At 39.6% G+C, this 24,156-nt stretch overlaps 1 protein-coding gene across 2 annotated transcripts; it reads left to right on the forward strand.

The window, feature by feature from the left end:
• Positions 1-1,949: 1,949 nt before the first annotated feature.
• RELL1 (RELT like 1) lies at positions 1,950-23,333 on the forward strand. 2 transcript variants are annotated; one of them, XM_035550669.2, is made up of 7 exons: positions 1,950-2,126; positions 10,913-11,146; positions 12,839-12,910; positions 14,141-14,198; positions 16,794-17,033; positions 17,537-17,713; positions 20,794-23,333. In XM_035550669.2, the coding sequence occupies exons 1-7, from the start codon at positions 2,036-2,038 to the stop codon at positions 20,804-20,806; spliced, it is 885 nt and encodes a 294-aa protein (XP_035406562.1). In that variant the 5' UTR covers positions 1,950-2,035; the 3' UTR covers positions 20,807-23,333. The 2 variants fall into 2 exon arrangements, with proteins under 2 accessions (XP_035406562.1, XP_035406564.1); XM_035550671.2 differs by having other exon boundaries at positions 1,951-2,126; positions 17,537-17,724.
• The last annotated feature ends 823 nt before the right edge of the window (positions 23,334-24,156 follow it).

The following is a 24,156-nucleotide window of genomic DNA, read 5'->3' on the forward strand; positions in this document are numbered from 1 at the left end:
GTCAAACTCAGCTAAAGATAGAAACAAATTCTGAAATATAGTATTCAACCTCAAATTGTCAAAGGAATTGTAAAATCACTTTAATAGATGCTAAAAATGGGTACCTAAACAAGTATCGAACAATCAATAGAGCTCTGTCACTGGATTCAGAAAATGCTTATTCTTTGAAAAGTATTTTTCTCTTGCTCCCAAAGAAGGAAAAGAGACAGCAGTTTTCATCCTTACTTGTCAACATGCTTATCTTGGGTGTTAAATCATCCTGATCTTTTCATACATGTATCTCTGAAAAAATACTTTTATGTACAAATAATGGCTACAATTTGTACCACGAATAGAGCTGACAGTCAAGCACACAGTAAAAAGATTAAGACTGGTTATTTCCAGAGTTGCAGTTTCCAGTGCACTCTGTCAATGGTACTGATCTACTACTTTTAAGAACGTGATTTTCTGCATATTTTCTTTACCAAAAAGGATGATGGGGAAAAGATATTAGATGGACTAATTGCTCCAACACAAAGGTGTCAATCTAATGTACTTGATATAGCTGAGAATAGCTCTAGTCAATAAAGGTATTTCTGCCCACATTGTTGGTACTAGATAAATAAATAATTCCAGCATGTGTATGGCTTTATAATTATTGCAACATTGTTTCTTAAATTAATGGTATTTTTTGCTTAGGTATTTAAAATGAGTAAGAGCAAGTATAAATAAATAATTTAGATCAGAATAATTTAGAGTAATGTATTTGGAACTAATGGGAAGCTGTAATTGCCACTGCCTTGATGTAAGAGTATGATTTAGGTTTTTTGCCATGACAGCAGAAAAGTCCAGTTATAGATGCTGAAATACAAAGTGGGCCAAGGTCTAAGCATGTGAGCTGGTTTAACAGGATGTAAATCTATGCTGGAGTTGAACTGTGAAGAATCAAGGTGTACAAGTACAAATTTGAGGTCTCATGGATGGGAAGAGGTAAAAAAGGGCAAGTGTAGGAGTGGTGCCCTGTGAGCTAAGGGCTAATTAATGAAGAGTTGCATGAAGGATATGAACATTTGTGAGCCTCAGTGTGAATACTGAGGCAGTGGCACCTTCACCATTGCCATGCAGGCCCCTACTGCCCCACCATTACACTGAGTAGCTTCAACCGGCTCTGGTAACCAGCACCGCTCCTTGTGTGTGTGGGGCAGTCCTGGTGCAGAGCGACCATCCCCACCAGATCTCCTCAGCATTTGTGCCATGCCCTGGCAGTGAGGGTCCCCCAGGGGCAGTGGTGGCAGAGGGGTCTTCTCCAACTGTGGCTGAAACCCTTGAGTGAGATGCACCTGAACCAGCCCTCCTGAGATGCTGTGGGCAACCCCAAGAGCTCGGCATGGCACCTAGGTGCTTGGGAGCTGCTGCAGCACCTGATCAACACTAAGCAAGTTGGGCAAGGAGCAAACTCTACTGGCCTCGGGGGCTGTTGGGCCACGATGCCACACTTGGCAAGCAGCCCTGCCTCCACCTGGCGCTAGCACGGTGCTGCTAGGGGTGAGGTGCTTCGCGGGCAGGGAGCGGCTACAGCTGTCACCAGGGCTAGAAAGCCGTCCTAGGGGCTTTGCTGTATGATCACAGGCTGGTGAGGCCGGCAGGGCCCTCTGGGCGCACCTGTTCCAGCCCCTGCTCCAGCAGGGACACCCACAGCAGGGTGCCCAGAGAAGCTGTGGGGTCTCCTCCTTGCAGATCCTCGAAAGCCGCCTGGGCACCCTGCGCCAGCGCTCCCTCACCCCCCGCTAATGTTATCTGCGACGGGGGCGAACATCGAAAACTCTTTATAGGGGTGCACCACAAACACCTTCCCCCTCCCTACAGCCAGGCAGAAAGCACCGGTCCACCCCCCTTCGCCACAGCACCGCCCCGGGCCGGCGACCCGGCGCAGGCGCCATGCGGGCCGGGCGCGCCCCGCCGCCGGTGGGCTGGGCTGGGCTGGGCTGGGCCGGGCTGAGCCGGGCCGGGCCCGGCGGCGCTGCCAGCGGGGAGTCAGCGGGAGCGAGGCGCCGGGATGGCTCCGGCAGCGACCAGCGGGACCCCGCCGGCTGCCCCCTCGCAGGGCCCGACGGCCGCATGGCTCGGGGGGCACCGCTCCGCTCTCGGTGGGTCGCGGCGGGGGCGGTGGGGGGAGAAAATGGGAGCCGGGACACCCCCCCCCCCCCCCCCCCCCATCGCCCTCGACCGGTCCCGCCGCTGCTCCCCGGGGAGCCCGGCGCTCTCCCTGCCGGGCACCGGCTGCTCGGGGCCCGCCCGGGCCCTGCTTGGCCCAGCCGGGGGAAGCTGGGGTGTCCCTTGCCGGGGGGAGCCGGGTGGGCCCTGCCCTGCTGCTGCCGGGCTCGGTGCGCGGAGCTCCGGGGCAGAGCGGCTCGTCGCGTCCCTGCAGCTGGTGTGGCCGGGAGCCGGGTGGGAAAATGGGGGAAAAAAAGTAACTAACTGTACAAATCCGGGTCCGGTGACTGTCCTGGAGTTGGTTCGCTCAGTGGGTGACTCACGGAATAGGAGCGGGTCGAAGAACTAACTGCTCCTGCTCGGCTGGCTGCAGTGCAGTTAAACCTGGCGTCGTGTTTGGGGTTTGGGAGCTCGGTTTCTTGGGGCCCTTAGGAACTCTGGAAGCTGCTCGGGTGCATGCAAGCTCCGCAGGAAGTTAGTTTTTAAGTGACGTTTTCTTTGTTTATGTCTAACTCCAAATGTTGTGGTACTGATAATCTCGGAGAGAAACTGAGCTTGTCTGTCCTGTCTGGAGTGCAAAACACACAGCAAACGTACTGCAACGTGCTCCTTTCTGCGCGGGTCTGCGCTCCTCACGCTGCCCAGGCTGATGCTCGTTTTGAGGCGGCATGACTTTGTGAGTGCCTTTATTCCGCTCGGGTGGTAGGGCACCGATAAGAGTGCACCGGGCTGGTCGAGAGCAACCACAGTGGGAGCAGTTAAGATGAGCATGATTATTAGCGTGAAATTGGGCGCTGCGTGTTTTGAGTGCTTTTATACTTACCTTTGTAAATGGGGCATTACTGGTTGGCGCAGGCCGGCTTGGTCAGGAAGGGCTGAGATACCTGCCACCTACTATTCCTTTTTCTGAAAGAAAGAGGGTCGGGAGGCTTGTCGTCCAGTCCACCCTCTCTCTTCAGGAGAGCAGAAAGTAGTACCAGTAGGCACAACCGGGACCTGTAGGATGGTGCTGAAGGTATTAACAGTATCAGACTTCTTCCTCCCTCCTCCCCGCCTCAGTCCAACTAGTCAGTTTCACTGAAAGAGGCCAGCCAGCCTGAATTTTAGGTCTGTGTTTACTGGTAGTTGGTATGACGAAAAGATGGATATATGTGGGCTTGTGCTGACTCTTTTGAAATGTTATAAACAAGCTTGTTTCACTGAGCTTGGAGGCACTTATACTGAGGAGCCGTTAGTATGCCACGTGCGTTGGTAGGATTTAGTGACTATACCTGTAATTTAGACTCGTAAATCAGATGAATAGGGCTGTACTTCTGAAAGCTGAAAGTTGCGAAGTGTAACAGGAAATGCAAAAGCTGTGAAAGAATGGGTCTTTTTTTTTTTTCCTCCTTCCTCTGAGGTTTGTAAAATGCTTTCCGCTGTATCTTCACACAGAAGTTATACTGGTTTTGGTTAAAATTGATTTGTGACAGATCTCAACTAGTGTGAATGTTTGCACAAAAGCACTGATTTGCTGTGTTTGGTAGCATTGACTTCATGCTGTTTGCACTTCTAAATTTACCAATAGTGTGGAATAGCTTCAAATATCTGATATGTCCAGGAGGGTTTTTTTTGACAGCCACGTTGGTTAAGTGCACTTTGTTAATTGCATGGAGTGCAGGCTGTATTTGAAAGCTGAGATCTGAGGAAAAGTGTTCCCGCAGATATGCAAATGCAGAGCATCAGTTCTGCATGTTTTTGCAGTATGAACTCTCGGCTGCTCACATAGTGACCCAAGCCATTACCCCATAAGCACTGCAGTTTTAACACTGGCAAGTAGCAGAGCATAAGGTTTTTGTCTCAGTGTTTGCTTGGTATTACCAGCTGCATCTTGTATCACATACAAGGAATGGACTGAGCCTCTCTTCCTGCTGTTCATAGCGTATTTTTTCTTTTTTTTTTTTTTTTTTTGTCAGGGTTGAACTGCTCTAGATATTTCTGTCTTCATTGGTTTTGGTTTTGAATTCTTAATAATGCCAGATATCCTCATGGTGTGGTTATTTGGACAGACTGGGCAACTGACAAGATTAAGTTTGTCCTTTCTTCTGAGCTCATAACAAGCTCTGTCTGGGAGTGTAGAAATTGCGATGGTTTAAAATAGCTGAGGGTTACACGCATTGTACACTGATGCTTTTGGCTATGCTTTGCTGTTAATGGGACCTGCCCTTGCTTAGGAGCTATCTCCTCTCTCAGCTCTCCCCCCAGCTTTCAGGGAAGCCCGTCTAAAAGTTTTTGTAGACAGCTTGTCGAAACAGTGTTGGTATGGCATGTAATTGAGAAATAAATAGGGACTGGGAAAGAGTTCATCCTGGCAGAGACTTAACTCTCAAAGTTCAGAGGAGAAGGCTTTCTTTCAAAGACCTACTGCAAAATTTGCCTTTGCTGAGGTCATTACAAATCTTGTGATAACTTTAGTGAGCCAAAAGCTCAGCCTCTAACTGAAGGGCTCTAGCAGGATCCAACATGAGGTACTGTGAAAGACTCAGTTCTATGGTTTTGCATGTGATGTTGGGTAGTGAAGGTGCTGCTAGGTGTTTTGTAAAGACAGGTCATCCCTGAGACCGTCTGCATGCATCTGACTGTTAAGGTTCAGGATGTGGAGCTAGTTTTGGGTGAGGAGCCCTGGCACAGGCTGCCCAGAGAGGCTGTGGGGTCTTGGAGGTCTTCAGCAGCCGCCTGGACGTGGTGCTGGGCACCCTGCTGTGGGTGTCCCTGCTGGAGCAGGGGCTGGAGCAGGTGCCTCCAGGGGCCCTGCTGGCCTCACTGTCCCGTGGTTCTGTAAAGCAGCGTGGTTGATCCTTCTGCTCTCTTGTTCGAGGTACTTCTTGTGACAACCCTAATGAAGGTTTTGAAGTCTGTTCGTAAGTTCCTGACAGCAGACCTTGAACAACCTTGCTTAACCTCTAAGGCAATTGGCAGTACCGTTACGAGTTGTCATTATGTTCTGTCATCATGTGGCTTCCTTTTCTCATCAGACTTCCTGCTTATTTCGCTTCTCTTTGTAGCTTCTGGTTACTACTACAAGGAAGCTAAAAGCTAAGCGGAATTCACAAACTTGCTGAATGTTCCTCCTAGATGATAACATTTGTTGTTCAGTTCGTGGATATTCCCTAATGCACAATTTCCGTGAACAATAGGTGAAGCAAATGGTAGGCAACAGGTTGTCTTCCCTTGGCTTTTTTTCCAAAAGGAAAAACTGTTTTTTTAACCTGTTCCTTGCAGCCTTTTCTATAGTCTACCCTGGTCTCTATAGCTATAATGATACTAACAAGGCAGAGAAGCCCCAAGAGTCCCTAAATGTATGTATGTTTTGACTTGTGACCAAAACTTCTTGTTGTTTCATCTGCTTAGTTATGCAAAGGAAATTTGACTCAGAATAGGAAAATCCTATTTAAATTAGGTAACTCTTAAAAAGTGTATTTAATTTGAAGTTGTGGTAAACCGTTCTGGCTAGGTTTACTGTAATTAAAATAACTAACAGCCTGTATTAAATCAATGCATATTTACCATCAACGGTCTGTGGAAAGTCACTGCTCAGTGTTTGAATTATGATTCTGAAAAGTGAAATTACTGTGACAACAGCAACCTCTACTGCATTTTATTTTACTTATCTAAATATGTTGAATGTACTGAACAAAAGTAAAGAGCTGATTTAGAGCTTGTTTCTTTTAAGAAAATATCCACCACTTCTGAATTGCTAAGGGACATAAGCCGGCCAGTTCGTTAAGTTCTCTAAAACGTCATTACCTTAGGGAATTTTTAAATGTTTTCTGAAGATCTTAAGAGTGAGATATTTAGCATGTATTCAGGAAATTGAACTAATAAACAAAATTTTTGACTTTTGTCTGAGTTTAAAAGTATGTAATTGAATTAACAAAAGTTTTACATTGAATCATGCTTAAAATGAGTGCTTTATATCAAGGTGTACATCCGTCTACCTTTATAGATGTCCAGCATGGAGATGGGAGGTGTCGTAGCTTAATCCTATGTAAGTATACTTCCACTAGAGCCAGGAGAAAAAGAAACACGGGGTGTGATGCCCAGCTGCCTTTCCCTTACAGCATGAGCCTGTCAGGTTTGCCTGCCCATTTCTGGTGGCATTGCTGGGCTGTGCAGTGCTTTCATTGTGCCTGGTAGATGTTTCTAGGATCACATGGTGAGTTGAATGGGAAAGTGGTTCAGATGTTAAAGAAAGAAAAACAGAAAACGCCCGAGCAAACTATTTTTTTATTTAAACTATTTGAACCCTGGCTGATTCCCCCTTTTCCACAGATGAGTGAACTGGCACAAAAAGAAGCAGGGAGAGAATTGCTTAAAGTAATGCTGCTAGTGAGGTGTGTCTTCCAGCTACACTAAGCTGAGATGTTTAAGCAGTGTCTTTCTGAACATTTCATTTGTCTTGTACTGCACTTCAGTAGGTTGTACGTCAAGCATACCTAATTTTTCCAACAATTCGATTGACATTAAGGCCAACAATAGTTTGTTTCTGTATATTGTGAGATTGAAACCTGTATTTCATTTTCATGCCTGAAAGCAGGAAATATGGTCATGCAACTCCTTGAACGGCATGGATATGGTAGTACGTGTGTATGTAGTTATTTTTAGCAGATTGATTGCTAGAACAATCCAATTCATAAAGTATAAACAAAGCTCTTTAAAAGGTATGCTGTAATATTTCAATATGGCATGGGCATAATAGGCAAAACCTGATGTAACAAAGTCGGATTTATCGGCAGAGCAGAGAGATTACATCATTGTTTATGGGTTTATTGCTATAAATTAAACAATGCAGTAAGTGGAATGTGCTTAAAGTAATCCGTTAGGATGTGGCTTATACTTAAGTTCAGTATGGGAGATTCAGAAAAATGAAGACAATGCATTATTTTAATGATGTTTCATATTACTTATAACTAAATAGTTATGTTCTTTGCTACAAAAAAACAAAAAAACTTTTCAACAGTCTGAGCTGTTGTTTAGGGAATATTAAATCTTTCTAGAGACTTCACTTGTGCTTTATGAGAAGTCTGAGAACTGTCTGTTTAGATTAACGCTGAAGGCAAAGCTTTTTGCTGAACTGGAGCTTATCTCAGGGAGTTGAGAGCGATTGTGCTAAATATGAAACCTTTTCATGCTGCAGCAACCAAGGAGAGCGTAATTCTGTAACCTGGCACAAGCAAGATCTGGTATTGTGGCAGTAGGTACTGAGGAAGGACTTGTTCTGCCCCTCTGTTTGTGGTGAGAGGGAAACCCGTACGTGTGGGAACTGCTGCCCTTGCTGGCTCTTTAGGCCCGGGTGGCAGGCGGCGTGCTGGAACAGTTAATCCTGCTGGGGACACCAGCACCGGGTGGGGCGGCCTTGCCGAGGTGCTGCGGTCTCTGTGTGCTGTGAACCTCGGAAACTTGACGGGGAAGAAGGTTTTTTACAGAGTACCTTTGCGTACGTAGTCCAGTCCAGCCTCATTCTTCTTACAGCCATCAAGATACTGTGGTCACAGAGGTTTTGTTGTGGTCAGACATTGTTTTGCTAACGTGAAGTGTTTAACTAGAATGTTAATAGGCCTGGCTAGGCCAGGTAAAAGGTGTAATTTAATGAAAGATGAGGTATTTTTTCCTTAATGTGCCAACTTCTTTCCTCATACGTTCTGTTTCCTAAAGGTTTTGTAAAATATTCTTGAGCCGCTGCTGAGGTGGAGAGGGAGATCACGGTCTTTGGGTGTGGGTAGTAATGCTAGAACCAGTATGAAGGTTCAGCCTTCATAAAAAGGGCTGGGAGCGTTAACCTGAGGAGTGCCTGGTGGCTTGCTATTTTTTTTGAAGGGTGGGGATCAGCTATAGCTTATAAAAGACCTGTCCTTCTGAAAACGTGATGTGGCTCTGTCGTTAGTTTCTTGTGAACTTGAGGTTGGCTTGAGTTCATGCAGAGGTTCTTGTTCGCTGTGAGCATTCAGTAGCAGTTGGGATCCATTTTCTTGTTTCTTTTGCATAATTTTTCTCTTCTGTTGCTCATGTCCACCTTTGGTTAGCTTTGCATTCTAAATTGTATGCATATCTTCGGTGGCTATCAAGTTGATGGTCTAAAAACAATTATGCAGAACACTATTCATTACACGTAGTTTATTCCCCACCCCCCCCCGGCCCTTTATTTTTGTAGATGTCCTGCAAGACCATGGCTCCATGTTACTCCAATTACTTCAGGAAGACTTGTTCTAGAGATACTCATCTTTCCTTGCCCACAGATGCTTGTTCCTCCACCTCAGCTTGCTCGGTCTCTTGATGGCCTTGATAGAGCAGTTTGCCAAACCGCAAGTATACTGATTCACTCAAGCGACTGCTTTAAAAAGCAAATGCTACTTAAGGCATTTTTTCCTAAACCTGGATCATCTTGGTGGTCCGCTTTAAAACTGGTTTCAGGGTTATGGTCTGTCAGGAGCAAATCCAGTGGGATAGGACCAAGGGGACCTCACAAAGCAATTTTGCATCTGGAGCCGCAGTAATGAACCACAGCTTGGAGAGCTGGAGGCACTTGCTCTCTGGTTTGAAGTGGGAATTACCTACTGTGGTTATGGAGGAACGTCAGGAGATATAATTTGTTAGGGTAATGCATGCTGCTTTTGCCACAAAGAGGTGGAAAACATTAAAAAACAATTGAGTCAAATTCATTTTGTGGCACTTCTCATTTGTCCTTCCACCTGTTGGTTTTGTTAGTGACTGCTGATGTCCTTGCAATCATGCGCTGCATCTTTCCCATTCATTCTTAAAATGGATAACATGCACCAAAATCAAAGCGCCTGTTTGCCTTACAGTTGAATGAATGCTAATTTATTAATACCTTTTTGAGCTTATGATATATACTATTTCAGTTGGATTTCTTAGGTTCTGAAACATTGTAGTCATCAAAATAAAGATGATATGATGGCTCTTTGCCTGCCTAGGAAGTAAATTCTGTGATGAACTGGAGAAATTTCTAGCTGCTGCAGCCTATTGTTTTAAGGTCTTTCCCTTCCCCCCTCAAGAAAAACAAACAAATTTCATTTTAATATATTAAAATGTGAATTAAAAATTCTTAGAAAAACAGTGAAAGCAACTTTTTCAGTTATTTTTTTCTTTTGTTGCCATGTAGTGAGTGTAAAAGAATTGCAATTTCTGTGTTAGATTGTGTATATGCTGATCAGTTGTCCTATCTTGGCATAAGTTAGAGCTACTAAAGGGTAGCTACCTAGTAAGTTCTGCATACAGTTATCTGTAGGGTAGCTGGCTTCTTTAAAAAAAAAAAAAAAAAAGTTTTGGTTTTGTAAGCAAGCTAGGCCATTTGGCTTTGTCCAAAGCAAACATCCTGAGATTTTATTTTAACATTTAGAGTTCATTCAGCCTCCAGATCTATTCAGACGTTTGTTTGGATTTCCTTCTGTTTTCTGCATTCCTACTATCGTGTAGCAAATTGGTTCAGAGAAATGCTTAATGCGTTTTTTAAAGCTAAGGGAGGTTTTGATCAATTATTTCAAAAAAGTGCCAGTATTTTTCACTTTGAGCAAGTCTTGTGTATTACTTATTACTGAACTGATATTCAAAGAGTTCTGAAAAATTCAGAAATACTTTAAAAGTAAATGGATAGTGTTTTGGTATAAAGAAAATTTAAGATAATTATCTAACTGCAGTTTTACGTATCTTTTCTTAGCTATCTGTCACCATACTGCTATTTTTCGAATACAACGTAGTTATATAGCTGGCACAGTAGACATGATTATGGAATAATGCTCTTTCTGCAATTTTCTGGAGATTCATTTTTTTAAATGAGGATGCAGATGGTTTTACATATTTCTCTTGTGGAAGCATCAATATCATGTAAATGGTTTTCTGATGAGTCTTCATTCCTTCAACTGATTTAATAGAAAAATTAAGAATTGCCTCGTCTGTTTTAAAATAAGTAGGTAGAAAATAGGCTAAAATACAATGTTAGTTTTTTTATTGGTCTCTTTTGTTGTTATTCTAAAAATGTTTTTCAGCTAAAGTCAAGGAGAATAGAAAGTAGAAATGCAGGAATATTCTTGCATATTGAGTAATATACAAATCTTTATAAATGAGGTGTATGTGCCTATATACTCTAGGGTCTCAGAAGGAATTTTGAATATGTGAATATATTTTTTGGATTTAGCTGAGCAGTCGAATTTAGTTGCAATCAGATGTATACTTTAATATCTGATGTATAAGAAGGTGCTGAGATTTTAAATCTGTGTATTTGCCCTAGAGGTGGTCAAATATTGGAACAGTTTGCACAGAAATATAGAATCTCCATCCTTCAGACTACATGGGTACCTGAGCACCCTGATCTACTCAGAGCTGCTTTTAGCAGGGTTTGGACTAAGGAGCCTCAGGGTTGCTTCCCTATGACCTTGTAATTCAAAAGGCCAATCTTTAACATGGAATATATACCCATTAACTTCATAGTTTAATATTAAAATGCCTATTTTTTGTTATTGAGTTAGTGTTTGACCATGCTACAGCTTAAATACTGACTGTTACGGGGGTGAGCTCTAAACCTAGAGTACACCTTGCCCTTCCAAGTCATTGCAGGAGGTACATCCCGTTAATGCTCTTGGGATTTGGCCATACTCACAGTTTTCTAAAGGCTTCAAAGGCATTTGTGGTCTATTGTAAAAACTGTGTTTATTCCATTATGCAGGCAACGGAGAGTTTGTGCAGGTCTTGGAAAGCCGCGGTTTACAGACAACTACTGTGACAACTGGCAACAACAGCACGCCTGACCATCTGGAGTATATTGCCTTTGCATTGGTTCCTGTTTTCTTCATCATGGGTCTCTTGGGGATCCTCATCTGTCACGTCCTTAAGAAAAAAGGGTATCGTTGTACAACAGAGGCTGAACAAATAGAAGAGGAAAAGCCTGAGGAGAAAATAGGTAACCAGTGTGTCTAATACACATCTTTTTATCGTTCCTGTATGTTGCAGCTAACATGGAATAACCCATTGTGAGGCTTCTGACATTTCTCTGTCTGGATTAGACATCATAAATATTAAGAGAAGTATTTTTATTACTGTTTATAATATATATTATAATATGGCTATTTGATATGTCTATTACTTTTTGATTTCTGCCGGTCAAAACTAAGCTTCCTCTAGCTTCCCACACAAGTTCTTTAGAATGGATTATGAGTTTGCAGAAGGTTTGAAGTATCGAACATATTTGTTTGTAACTGTACGCTGCAATTGGAGTCCCCAGTTTGCTTTTGTGCATTCCACTTGCTGGTGGTAACAAAGTATTGAACACTGAGGAATGACAAAAAGCTGCTGTTAAAAGCCGAAAATCTTAGGTTTATGTTTAGCAATCTTATTCTTGTGTTGTCATTCTCATCTTCCATCTCATGATAAAACTGAGCCTTTGGGCTGACTGTCTGCATCCTTCTTTTACATGGTGCGCTGCTTACATTTTTTCTTAAAGATACTTCTTTTGTGCTCTTGTTTTATGGCTCTTTATTCCCATCTTCTCTCGGGGAAAAAAAAGAGCAAGGAGAGTGTGTTATGTACAGCATTTGGCTTGGTAAAAAGGGGGGCTGAATCACTTGTTGTCCTTTCTCCCAGTTAATTGACAGCCTGTCAGCAGGTCCGTAAGACATGCAAATTAGAGTGCCTCAGCCGTAAGGTAGAGCCCACGGTAGAGCCAGGTGTTGCAGTGATGATGTACTGCTGTGTTCTTCAGCACTCACTGCCTGGGGCATGCACTCAGTCAGTGGGCATGCTTCGTCCCGTAGCTCGAGGGAGAGGTGACACCGAGGTGAGTGGCAGTGAGAGGGGACAGGTTCTAGGTCTTAGCTGGAGGAAGTAGCTGTGTAAGTTGCGTTATAAACTTGTAGCCATCAGGATGAAGAAGCCGAACGGTGCGTAAAGAGACAGGGAAGCCCCGAATTCCCTTCTTAGAGACAAATTCAGGGCCTGGCCTATCAAACTTGCCTCCATCCTGTGATGTTTTTCAAGGTAGATATGCCTATAGACATTATGTCTGTTAGGGAAGGGCAAAGCTGTGCCTCTTGCTTTTTTTTCCTCCCCAGTCTTTCAGTGTTCTGTGGGTATTCTGGGGAAGCTTCCAGTATTGTTATTGACAGCAGTCAACCCCAGAAGTATTAAGTATAGTCATGATGCTTCTCTCCTAAATCCCTTCCTCCTGTAGTCATATGCGAATCTTTTATATATTTATAAATTAAAAAAAAAATCGTTTCATGTCCTTGTGGTTGTGGAGAAAAGCTTAAATGGATCCTTCTTATACTAGAAGCCAATAATACTTATTTTAAAATAGTGACTTGAGACAGTTTAATGATTTTGTTTGTTTGTTTTCTTCCCTATGTTTGGGATTGTTTGTGTCTCCTAAGTAGCTATAAAAAGAATTTTGATGTGTGTTTATGAAAATATTGAGCTTTTTCAAGTCTTAAATGAATGTTAAAGCATTTTTTTTTAAAAAAAGTATCTTTACTGTAACATCTTTTGTGGTTTTTGTTTTTTTTGAAGGTGGGGTATTTTAGTGATTTTTTTTTTAAATAACTAATTTTTTTCTTCTGAAAGGCCAAGCTATTGACAACATACTTATTTCCTTTTACAGAAATGAATGAAACGGCACATGAGAATAGTGACACTGTGGGACAAATTATTAACTACATTATGAAAAATGAAGGTATAGTACGATGATATTGAAGTTAGGAGCCTTTGTGGTGGTGTCTGATAAAAGCTTTTGAAAATATTCAGAAGTTTGATATGCACATATGTTTTCATTTAATAACCTTTATGTAAATGCTTAACTCTTTGAGATTGCCTTCAGGAGGTGATCATTTCAAACGAAAAGGAAATTTTTTGCTTACCTGAAAATAATTTTGTATAGTAAGTTTGGTTCAAATGTTTTCTTAATCCTCTATTAGGTGTTTATTTTTTTAAGCTTTTTGCTTATTTTTGAAGTACAAGCTCAAGCTTGTTTTCTTAATATTTAAAGCATGTCAGATTCTAATGTTTTGACCAGATCAAGCATTTTGTCTCAAAATGGTTCCTGGAGCTGTTCTCTGATGAAAGATTTGTATGTAACTGAAAGAGTAGAGTAGACTAGCTCTGACTTTGAATTTCAGACGTGATATCTTCATGTGCTGTATGCACAAAATACGTGATAAAAACGGTATGACTGGGAAAAGTAAAACCACACAAGCAGCCTGAGGAATGCTTGGTTAGTTCAGAACATATTTACTAGTCAAAGAAACATGTAGGAGACCATAATTTTACACTATAAAAACCTTTAGGCTTTTAATTTTACATTTGTGTAAATCAAAGGTCTCCTAAGCATTGAGTTTACTTTGAGTTACCTGTGAATGAAGCCTAGTGTTCTGGAAAATGTGTAATTTTATTTTTCCCCATTTAATAACTCTTAGGGCTTTGAGATTGTGTTTTTCATCAAGGTTGGGATTAGGTCCACTTATTTTTTTCCTTAGAACACGTGAGCAATATGTAGTTCATGGCTAGTAATTATTTTGTATTTTTGTAGGGCTCATTTGAACTGGGGCTTTTTACCTTAAGTTGCTTTATACATAAGAGGTGATGATGCACCTGTGATCAAATGGATGTTTTAAGATTTTGGGGGATCTTGTTTTGGTAGTTTTGTGCAGATGGCTGTTATGTGTCTTGTATTGGAGCAGATCTTTGAGTACAATATGAGCTGTAATTTGAGTAGCTTCTGTTAAGAAAATTCCCTAGAATTCTATTAACATTTTTAGCATAACGTTCTCTCTTGCCTTTCTGGAGATATACGTAGTGCAGCTATCTTCCTTCTAGATAAAAGTTCTTTGAGCACCTTTAATTTTACTATTTGCTTTTCTAAAAGTAGAGCTGTACAGTTTTGAAGAATTCTTTCTTCTCATTACAGCAAATGCTGATGTTTTAAAGGCCATGGTAGCAGATAGCAGTGTCCTTGAACCTGAAAGGTAATTGCTCAACTTTTTAATGTGTGTTTCCTGAGGCAACTAAAAATGTACCCTTTCAAAGGGTTTTATTTCCTATGCGCTTTCCTAAGACTATATCACTTACTGTAGTTGTCAGCTAAGAGGATAACAGCTTGATTTCCTTGTCGTATCTTTGAGTCACTACATTTTAATGTAAGCCCTACTATAGTAACTGGCTATTCTGGTTGTATGTTCTATGTCTGTAAAAAGCATTTTATTGCTTCTTGGGCTAAAGATTTACAGAGGCTGCAAATAATTGTTTACTTTAGGGTGCGGTTAATTATGAGTTGGTGTAGTCCAAACTTGCTGCTGATTTGAAAGAGCAGAAGCAGTGCTTGCTTCGTTTGTATGGATGCCTGAAGTAGATACCTCTTTCAATGTCTCCTTCTGTTTTAATCTTTTCCATTATAATTGTGGTAATACACATTGGCTGGCATACCTCTTATTTTTTTTCCACCGCACATCTATTAAAAAATTTACATGGAGATAGTAGTTTAGCCCTTGAGTTGCAGACATATCATTCTGTTTACATACAGGTATAAGTACTTCTAAGTATTTTTAAACTGAGTCTGTATTACTCTACTCTTTATATGTAATCCTATTCAAGGCAGAGAAGACGGAGATTCAAGTAGTGCTGTCACTAATAAAATTAAGTGGGAGCATTCTTTTAGCAAAACAGAGTTGAATGTGCAACCATTTATCTCCTATCTTAACGTGAGGGGCTTGATTACTGAAGAATTAATTTGAATTTAACAGAATGAGTTCTTAAATGTAGGGATTATTTTGAAATTTTATATGGTCCAGCAGAAATGTTTGGTTCAATTTCAACTCGGACATTTTGTGTAGGTCTGTGTAATGTTACTTGAAGAGTTTGACTGTTTGAGTGGTGAATGAAAATATAAAAAGGGGAAGGGAAAAGGGTCTTATGAGGCTACTGAAAGATATGATGGTTTGCTCTTGCATAATTTGTCAGACACTTCTAAAGCTTTAGTAACTTGAGTGCAAATCCATTACATTTTTTGTATGTTCAGTCCACTGTGAAACACTTCCTAATAGTAGGAATAATAATAGCAAAGCTAAATCTGCACATCTGCCATTTAGAGCCATTACTTCTTGTCTTTGCTTCAGACATGTTAATCAGATTCTATTTCTCTTATAAAATTCTTTTATTTATTTTAAGACCATTAAATGTCTCCTGTTGATATTTTTATTTTGAAAATAAACATCCAGGTAATGGATGTTTACCATGGCAGGTTTTATGTCTTTGTACTTTTGTTCTCCTTGGACTCTCTTATTTTCTTGAAGTAACATTCCTAAAACTGGATGCTGTGTTCCATGATCAAAGCTTAGAATTGTAACTTTATTAGGTTGACAGGTTGTGTTCTTATTTCCATGGTGAAATTTGTCCCTTTAAAGCAACAACATGCTAATAATTCAAGTTCAGCTCATGATTTTTACTTTCTTTGTCTGAAGAATTTTACCTGGCTAACTGTTTTTTAATCAAGGCTTTTAAAGTTTTTTTTGTTTGTTTGTTTTTCTGCTAAAGTACTGAAATTTATGTTGCAACACACCTAGTATTTTTGATAATATTTCTGTATGTGTGAGTGTGTTTCTCACACTTTCCTCTGATCATCCTCATTTCTGGTCTTGTTCTCTACAGATACTATAGGTGACCCAAAGTTCACAGATTCTTAGCTATTCTTCTATTCCATTACCCAAGGAATTATTTAAAACTCTGACTATCATCAGGACCAGAATAACTGTGTTTAGTATGTCTTTCCAGTTTCACAGTAATCTACTGATACGTAACTTTCTGGTATGTCTTTTTTAAACAGGGTGTGCTACCTTAAGCTATAGTAATTTCACCTGTAACACACTGAGTTCTAGCTTGCTTTGTGAGAACATGTTGTAAGGCAGTGTCAAAACTGATGCCTAAGTCCAAAAGTACATTTTTACTTTGTGTTGTCTGCTTTTCTGTTTTAGAAGAAAATCAGATTAATTCCATTGGTTATTCTCTATAGATGCATTTTTGGTTGTTGTAATGCCTTTTCTTTTTTGTTTTACAGGTCCTTTATATATGCTTTATAAAGCATTTTTCTGAAGCTTAGACTGAGTGACATGTTAATTCCTTTTCTCTGATAGATATTTAGTTTTGCCTCTTTGCAGTATTGTAGGACTATGTCCTTTTCCTGTGAGTTCTTAAAGATGCCATAACAACTGTGAAACACTTTTATTAATTCTTCAAGTGTAAATTTAATCAGCTGATTAGATGCTTTCCTCTGTATATGTGCAATTAACCTATTTTTCTCTATTTTAGCCTGATCTTTTTCACTTCCTTTTACTTTCTAGTAGTTATATTAACCACATGACTCCTGAAGAATTAATTGATGGAAGTGATTTTTAACTGCAAAAATATACTGGAGGGAACCTTAAACCCCATATCCTCACAAATAAACTGTCCCTCAAAAAATGGCTATTAGATACAACTGAAGGTTACACTTCATTCTTTTTTTTTTTTCTTTTTTGAAACAGGCTTTAATAGTAAACTCTGCCTTTCCTTTATACTTTTTCATATAGCCCTTCATCTCCTGCCACTCCTGGGAGTCCAACGAGTCCAGGGTCTCCTTTGTCACCTGGTACTGCTCCATTTAAACACAGCTGCAAAGGCCATCACTTCCATACTGTTGGAGGAGTAGTAGAAAAGGATGTTTGTACTCGCTGTAGCCACAAACGATGGCATCATATAAAGCCAGCTCACAAATCCAAAGAACACAGAAGAAGTCGTCTTGGAGAGGTTACAGTACTTTCTGTGGGAAGGTAAGATTGATGCCACTTTATTGTATACTTTCCTTAGGGATGCTACAGTGGTCCATGTTGGATCAGCTGTCCATCGATTTAACTCTATAGAATCAGCGATTCTGTTTTTTAGAGTAAATTCTTCTTTCTTAATTTGATGTTTCTTGATTAACTATGAGCTATAAAATGACGTAATTCTGCTTCCAGTTAGTTTTAATTCCTATCTTATATTGTAGTTGTCTTAGAAAATTACTGTTCTTAGTAGTATAGAATCTGTGGGATTGTTTTAAAAAGCAGGTCCCTGAGAGTGCTGTTCAGCAGCAGTGTGTCTTAAAAGTATGCACAGGTAATAGAAAGGAAGATTGCTCTGAAGTGGAGCTGGGTATGCATGGGCATGTGCTCTAATGTCTAGGTCTTCAGATGCCCCTATCTAAAAACATGTGCATATCCATATCTTGGATACTGAGAATGATCTAGCTAATATCCAGGGAAATGCAACTGAATCTCTCTTTTGGACACCTCAGATTTAGAGTCACAAAAGTGGAGCACAAATCCAATTCCAAAGAACGGAAAAGCTTGATGTCTGTTACTGGAGTGGAGAGCGTCAATGGCGATATGCCTGCCACGCCTGCCAAGCAGGAAGCAAGAGAAGCACCTGCCACGCCTGCGAAACAGGGGACACAAGAGAGGAGAAGCTCAGAGTAAGCAGCAGGTACCAAATGTTGGGGACTAACACCGAAAGTGCTATGTTGTGAAATAACTAAGGTAGTCAGTGAGGAAAAATAAAGTTGAAAGTGTATCTGAGCCATGTGAAAAATCATTGGGCAATTTTGGAAGTTTTTATAAATGCCTGAAAAAGTTGTTTGATCAGTTAACAGTAAATTGGTGAAGCCTAAAATAGCTACCAAATTCTTATCTAATTGTTTATTTAGACTTTGAAATCAGGATAGATGTGGAAATTGAAAGCTGCTTTGTGGAGGTGGCATCCCTGGTCCAAGAAATAAAACATATGCATATTAATTATCCACAGTAAATGGGTAGTTCAGATCTTAGTGACAATGTGCTGCTGTCCCAAAAGAAACAAATGCTGCTGACAGCTGCTTCACTGGAGTAACTGTAGTGCTGCTTCCTTATGCTTGCTGCCCTGTGCTGTGTGTATCAGCTGACTGCTTACTAGATGTCTCCCTGATATGTCAGTGGAGTTCTGGCTAATAAGAATGGAGACACATGAAAATGCTCATTTTGCAGGGATCTGGTAGGTTACCAAACCAGGAGGATGGGATTTTCTTGAGTTGTTAAAATTCAGTGGATTGCTTGAAGTATCTCATTAAGCATGTTGAAAATGTCTGGCATGTTTTTGGAATTTACCCCGACTAGTTTTTTTTTTTTTTTTGGACAGTCGACAATGTATAGGGGGTAGAGATATGTAAAAATAATACGGTTTCCTTCTTACTGATGACCAGTTAAAGGGAAAAAGGCAACTTCGCACAATTGTGACATGAGAGATTGACTCTTGGGGAAGAAAGGAGTTCTGGCATAACAAAATAAAGGCACTAGATTTGAAGAAAATGAGCAAGTGTACAGTAACAAACTCTTTCTATGGAAGAGCCTAAAGTGGTGTGTCAGCTCAGCCCAGTTTCAGACTCTCAATAACCTCAAATATAAGAAGAAAGCACACAAAAGAAAATTGAGTGTGTTTAAAAAAAAAAAAAAGAAAACAAGAAACCAAACTACTTGAGCATGTTAAGGTAGAATTGTGAAAGGCCAAGGTGTGAGATGAGGGCTTTCCATATTGTTCCTTGGTATTCATTAAAAAAGCATTCTGTAACTCTGCTAATTTAGCATGGAAGACAAATCTGAAAGCTGGTTTGCTATATGGGTTACTTCCTCCCAGCCTTTACTGGCAGTACAGAGATAAATGATTGTTAAACTGATTGTATTTGTCTGGACACCATGCCACAGCATTAAAATACAACCCCCGTATTATTTTTTTCAATCATTCCTACTGAGAAAGAGGCTTAGAGGTGTGCTATATTTCCAAATACTTAAAAAGCTGTGGTGGGAAAATTGAGTGAACTTTTTTTTTCTACTCAGTGGGTAAGAAGGTAAAAAGCAGGGTATTTCGTCACTAACTGCACTGGTATCTTCATGTCCATCTGGGTTGTTTTGTTACTTCTGCAACCTTTTTCTTTCCAATATCTCCAATGGGAGTGTGATCAGGCTTAGTAACGTGTCCTTTGACTAATGGGAAGATAATGTCTGTCTTTTAACAAGAAAAATAGCAAGAAAGAGGCATATATGAAAATACAGTTAATTCCAATGCACTTGTGCACTTGATTATTTTTTTTCCCCAAAATAATCTAGAAATGTTATGTACTTCAGTTTTCTAATTTCTTTTCTCTCCTAAATAAAAGAAAGCCGTTCTCTAACTACATAAAACTTGTTCCCTAAGTTTGAACTATTACTACTCTAATCTAAAAATAGGCTGCTCTTTAGATTAGAGTATAGCTTAAAAAAAAAGTCTATCTATGGCAGTTTTCTATTGTATAACCTCCCTTAGGATTTAAAATGGTGCTCTTTCTGAAAACAAATATTCTAATGGCAGAGAAATAGCTCAGTGGAATCTGTTGTAAAGTTCTCTCCAGTCCAACAAAACTATTTTGTAAATCTGGGAAACTAGCCAGGCTTGTTTGCTCTGTACTACAAAAAATAAACAGCTTTTGCTTGAAAGCCTACCATTCTCTTCCCTAGCATGGTTCTGTATCAGTTTTTGTCAACTGCCATGAGAAGCTCTTCATACATAGACAGATATTAGCTAGACCCCTGTTTCAATAATTTATTAGAAGTTGAAATAAGTAATTATAGCTTAATTTACTGAAATTGAACAGATAAGCAATGTTTAGGACTTCTGTGTCTGTAGCCAATAAATGTTAAAAGCATATTATTTTAGAGAATTTGGCTCAGATCTTCAGATGTGGAGGAAGAAGGAAGGCACAAATGTGCATGTAGCTGCTGCCAGAAAAGGTTTGTTACAGCTTCTGGAGGCAGGGGACTTGTGCTTTGTGGCCTGGCTTTAGCTGCCGTTACTGAGAGTTCTTGTACTTGGAATTTCTGAGTGGGGCAGTACTTGAATGATGTAATGTTGCCAGCTGCTTGTGTTCACTGCTACTCGAGTTCATTCCCCCGCCCCAAACTGATAAGTTCTTAGTACTTTCCTGAAATGAGCTTTGCAGTGTTTCAGCTTATCCTAGCATTTTGCTGTCTGCATCTTTTATGTTTAGCACATCTTCTCCAGATCTCTGAGGTCCATGTTGTTGAGCAGACTGCATTTCATCGTTTCAGTTTACTTAAATTTTTTTAAGTGGTACATAACAAGGAGTACATATATGGCAGATACTTAGTCCAAATTCTGAGTGGAGCTCTTGCAGTTCCATGGTAAACTACTAAGAAGACAAAAACTGAAGTTAGTGTTGTGCTGCAGCTATGTCATGTTTTCCATTCCTAGTATCCCTTTCAAAGTTGTGTATGTTTTGCGCTGCAGTGCGATTTATCAGTTTGTGTCGGTGTTTTTGTCCATCTTTTTCATGATTACCAGCTGAATTTTTAGCTCCTTTACTTTCTAACTTCCCATCCTAAAACTTGTAATGCATAACCACTGTTATGTAATTGTGGCATTTTTTTTCCATTCCAGAGCATCTGCTGACTTTTTAATTGGCCTGCTCATCCTAAAACTAACTTTTCTAATCATGCTTATTTTTGGAATTGCTTTATTCTTTTGCAGGTGGAGCTTCTAGAAGAAGCTTGTCTACTAGCACTTTGGAGAAAACAGAAAACTCCCAAGAGACGCGTACTATTTAAGGAAATGTATTTATGGCACCGTAGCATTTTACAAGTTGTGACGGCATCCATGCAAGGTTGATGGTTTTTTCACCAGTAAAATCAGTAAGATTTAGGCACTTACTGTTGAACCTTGTGGACCTCGTACCAAATGTTGGGCTTCATCTTCGAAAGAAAAAATACGCATACATTTTTGGACAGGAAAGATTTAAAAAGCCTTATCAAAGTGTTTTTTTAATACTTAGACAAACACTTTTTTTTTTTACTGAGCTCAATATTATATGTAATAAGATTACCCTATGGATAAGCTGTGTTTACCCCTCTGGTCCATCTGGATACTTCTGTGTTCTTCCAGAGTTGACAAGCATTCACTGAAGATAAAAGTCAGGCTTCAGAAGATGAAAATACCCTGTTAATCTAACTGTTAGTCGCCAAGCAAAACATACAAGGAAATAAGCAGTCACCCAGATCTGCATGTGTGCCTTTAGTATGTAAGCCCTCTGACTCTGTGAAGGGGTATTTTAGCTATATGTAGTTTTTAAATGATACTATTGTCTTTCTTCCCCCTTGATAACTACTTAACATTAGGCTAAAGAGTATCTTTTTCTATGCACTTGGGTGAACCTTTGGGAAGGTCACTTTCCTCTAGGCCGTTTGTTCTCCCATTTTCTTGTAACTGCTTGCTACTGTTTGAAGAATGCCTAATAGTTTTGTCTTTATCTTTTGTTTTTACCCACAGGTTCCTTATTAAGCTAAGGCAACATATTTCAACCATTAGATAAGAATATGGAATATATGGCATTAAAAATTTATGGACTATGTACTAAAGTACTTCAGGGTGGCTTAATTGGACTGAGGGTAGCAGTTCTCATTGGCATTGAAATCTTAAGCCATTGTTACACTACCTTAATATTTTAAGTGTGACCTACTGCTAAAAATGGCAGTGATGGTTTTGTGATGTTATTTTTGTGTCCACTTATTATGATCTCTTTTGTGTTTTTTTTTTTTTTGGGGGGGGGGAGAAGCGGGGGGGGACTATTGCAATACTTCAGCAAACTTTGCTGTGTAAAAGAAACTGAAAAATAACATTTGCTCCAAGTGCCTAAGAATATAAGCTGTTGTGTAATGCGTTTTAGTAGAGATTGCACTATATTCTGAGAACTATAAAGTAATTTAATCTGATCTATGAACTCCATGAAAATCAGTGCTTGTTTTGAATTTGGTATGTTTTAAATTAATGCTTTCAATCCTTTCAGTCTGAGTGCTCTAAACTGCGTTTCTCTTTCAGACAGGAGAATAAGGTTTCTTCAGCGGCTTGTGTAGTCTTAACAATCAATGTGTACAACAATTTAAAAAACAAAACAAAACACTCTTGTTTACCGTGTCAGATACTGCCACATCTTGTCAAGAAACATGGAGTTTGCTTGACAGTTGCTGGGAAGTATGTGCTGTGGTCATCTTCATTTGACTTGTATCGATATCGATAGGTCTAATCAGTTTATACTTCTAACAGATACTGTATTTAGGGAAAACAAACAAAACCTAAGCCCTTGGAAAGAAATAGTTGTTTATTGTACCTTCTAAAATTCATTATTTTCAGAGATAACTGTCCATTTTTGAGTACCTAGAATAACTTCGACCACCTAAAATAACTCTTTGACCAGGACTGGTACTTGAGTGTTTAGCATCCTTGTTCTTGTTAATTTAAGACTGGTTTATAACATCTCTTCAACATGTAAGTATAACATAACTACCAAACTCACCTTATAGGCATACATTTGTTAGATTCTTGCTTTATTTCTTCTTCGAGCTTCACTTGATTTCTATAAAGATCTAATTTTTCTAGAATAATTTAGTCAGTGTTGGTTATAGTAGTGAACTTTCAATTTCTAAGAGATTGAGAGCTATGGTATAAAATGTTATTGGAAAAAGGGAGTATTGGGCAAAGCCAAGCGGTTTTAAATAGCTTTCAGAAAGGAGATATGCAGTTATAGACTGTCCCAAAAGCTTTAAAAAAAAAAAAGTTTTTAGTTTGATAGTACTGTGTTTTAATGGATGGTGGGATATACGGTAAAGTAATAAGCCAAAAGGATTAAAGAAAGCTTAAACAGAAATATCCTATTTTTTTACTTAATTGAAAAGCCACTTCTATTTTGATTCCATAAGAAATATGTAGAATAAAATAAATAAAAATGTGGTGGACATGTAAAACATTGTTTACCTGTATGAAGTACTTACAGAAGGCATTATAATAAGATCTGGTATGTGCAAGAACCTAATTTGTGCATTGCTGCTTCGGTAAGAGGATTTAGAAACTGTGCCTGTTTTATTGCCTTTAACACTACACTCTGCAATTTTGTAGTGATGTGGATATTGCCATATTAATCAGCCTTTCCTAATTTTGCATATCAGATGTATTTTTAACAAAATAGTTTATATACAACTTTTGTACTACCAAGCAGTAAATAAAACATCGATTCTTAAGCTTGCTTGTGATTTCCTTAAACCTGCATCCGTTGTATGAAACTTAGCCATTAAGCAGTCTGTCTGAACTCCTAATGTGTAATGCAATCTCTTTGCACTGAGTTTTTGTGTATGGAGGTAGTTGTGTGATGTACTTGAGTTCTCTTTTCTTGAGAAAGAACAATTGCAACTGCTACTTGTTCTGTACTTTGTCTGAGGAAGAAGAAAATCTAAGACTTAATCAAAGCTGTTATCTGACCGAAGACCTTTACCTTTAAGGTATCAGGACTTTAACGTCAAATACAATACAAAGTTAAAACTTTTTTTTAATATGCTATGTTCTCATTATTCTCAATTGTTTTTTGTAAGGTATGGAAAGAAAAATTACAAATGACAGGAAGCTCTTTGCAATTGCTTCCTCTATGTCTCTCAGTGATATTACAATGCTTAATTTGTTACATTATGTTCTCACAGATGACTACAGTCTGTAAATGGCATTAAAATGAGTTTTGCTCTCTAAACAGGGTGAAGGAGGCTCAAAGCAAGATGTTATGGCTAGCTGAGATGTAATTATCAGTGTTCCAACCATCCTGTTGGCAGTTTTTCTGTTCGTTATTCTGATGTTTCTAGCTGCATTGCACAAGGTCTGTTTTGCGGTCTGTATCTGTTGAGTTTTAGAAGTTTAAAAGCAGCTATGGTTTATATTCAGAATTTAAAAAATAAAAATAAAAAATGGGGGGGAGAGGGGGGTAGGGGAGAATCCTTCCAGGCCTCAGCTTTCTAAGGGAATTGAGACACTGCTGGGAGCAAATTTCTGGAATTTGAACACACTTTCTGATGTCAG

This window comes from Cygnus atratus, chromosome 4 (assembly GCF_013377495.2).
Source record: "Cygnus atratus isolate AKBS03 ecotype Queensland, Australia chromosome 4, CAtr_DNAZoo_HiC_assembly, whole genome shotgun sequence".
Taxonomy (NCBI): Eukaryota; Metazoa; Chordata; class Aves; order Anseriformes; family Anatidae; genus Cygnus; species Cygnus atratus.

Coding starts and splice junctions, on each gene's coding strand:
- RELL1 (XM_035550669.2), top strand. CDS start 2,036: ATGGCTCCGGCAGCGACCAGCGGGACCCCGCCGGCTGCCCCCTCGCAG. Junction 2,127..10,912: donor GGGGCACCGCTCCGCTCTCG/GTGGGTCGCGGC, acceptor TCCATTATGCAG/GCAACGGAGAGTTTGTGCAG. Junction 12,911..14,140: donor CTACATTATGAAAAATGAAG/GTATAGTACGAT, acceptor TTCTCATTACAG/CAAATGCTGATGTTTTAAAG.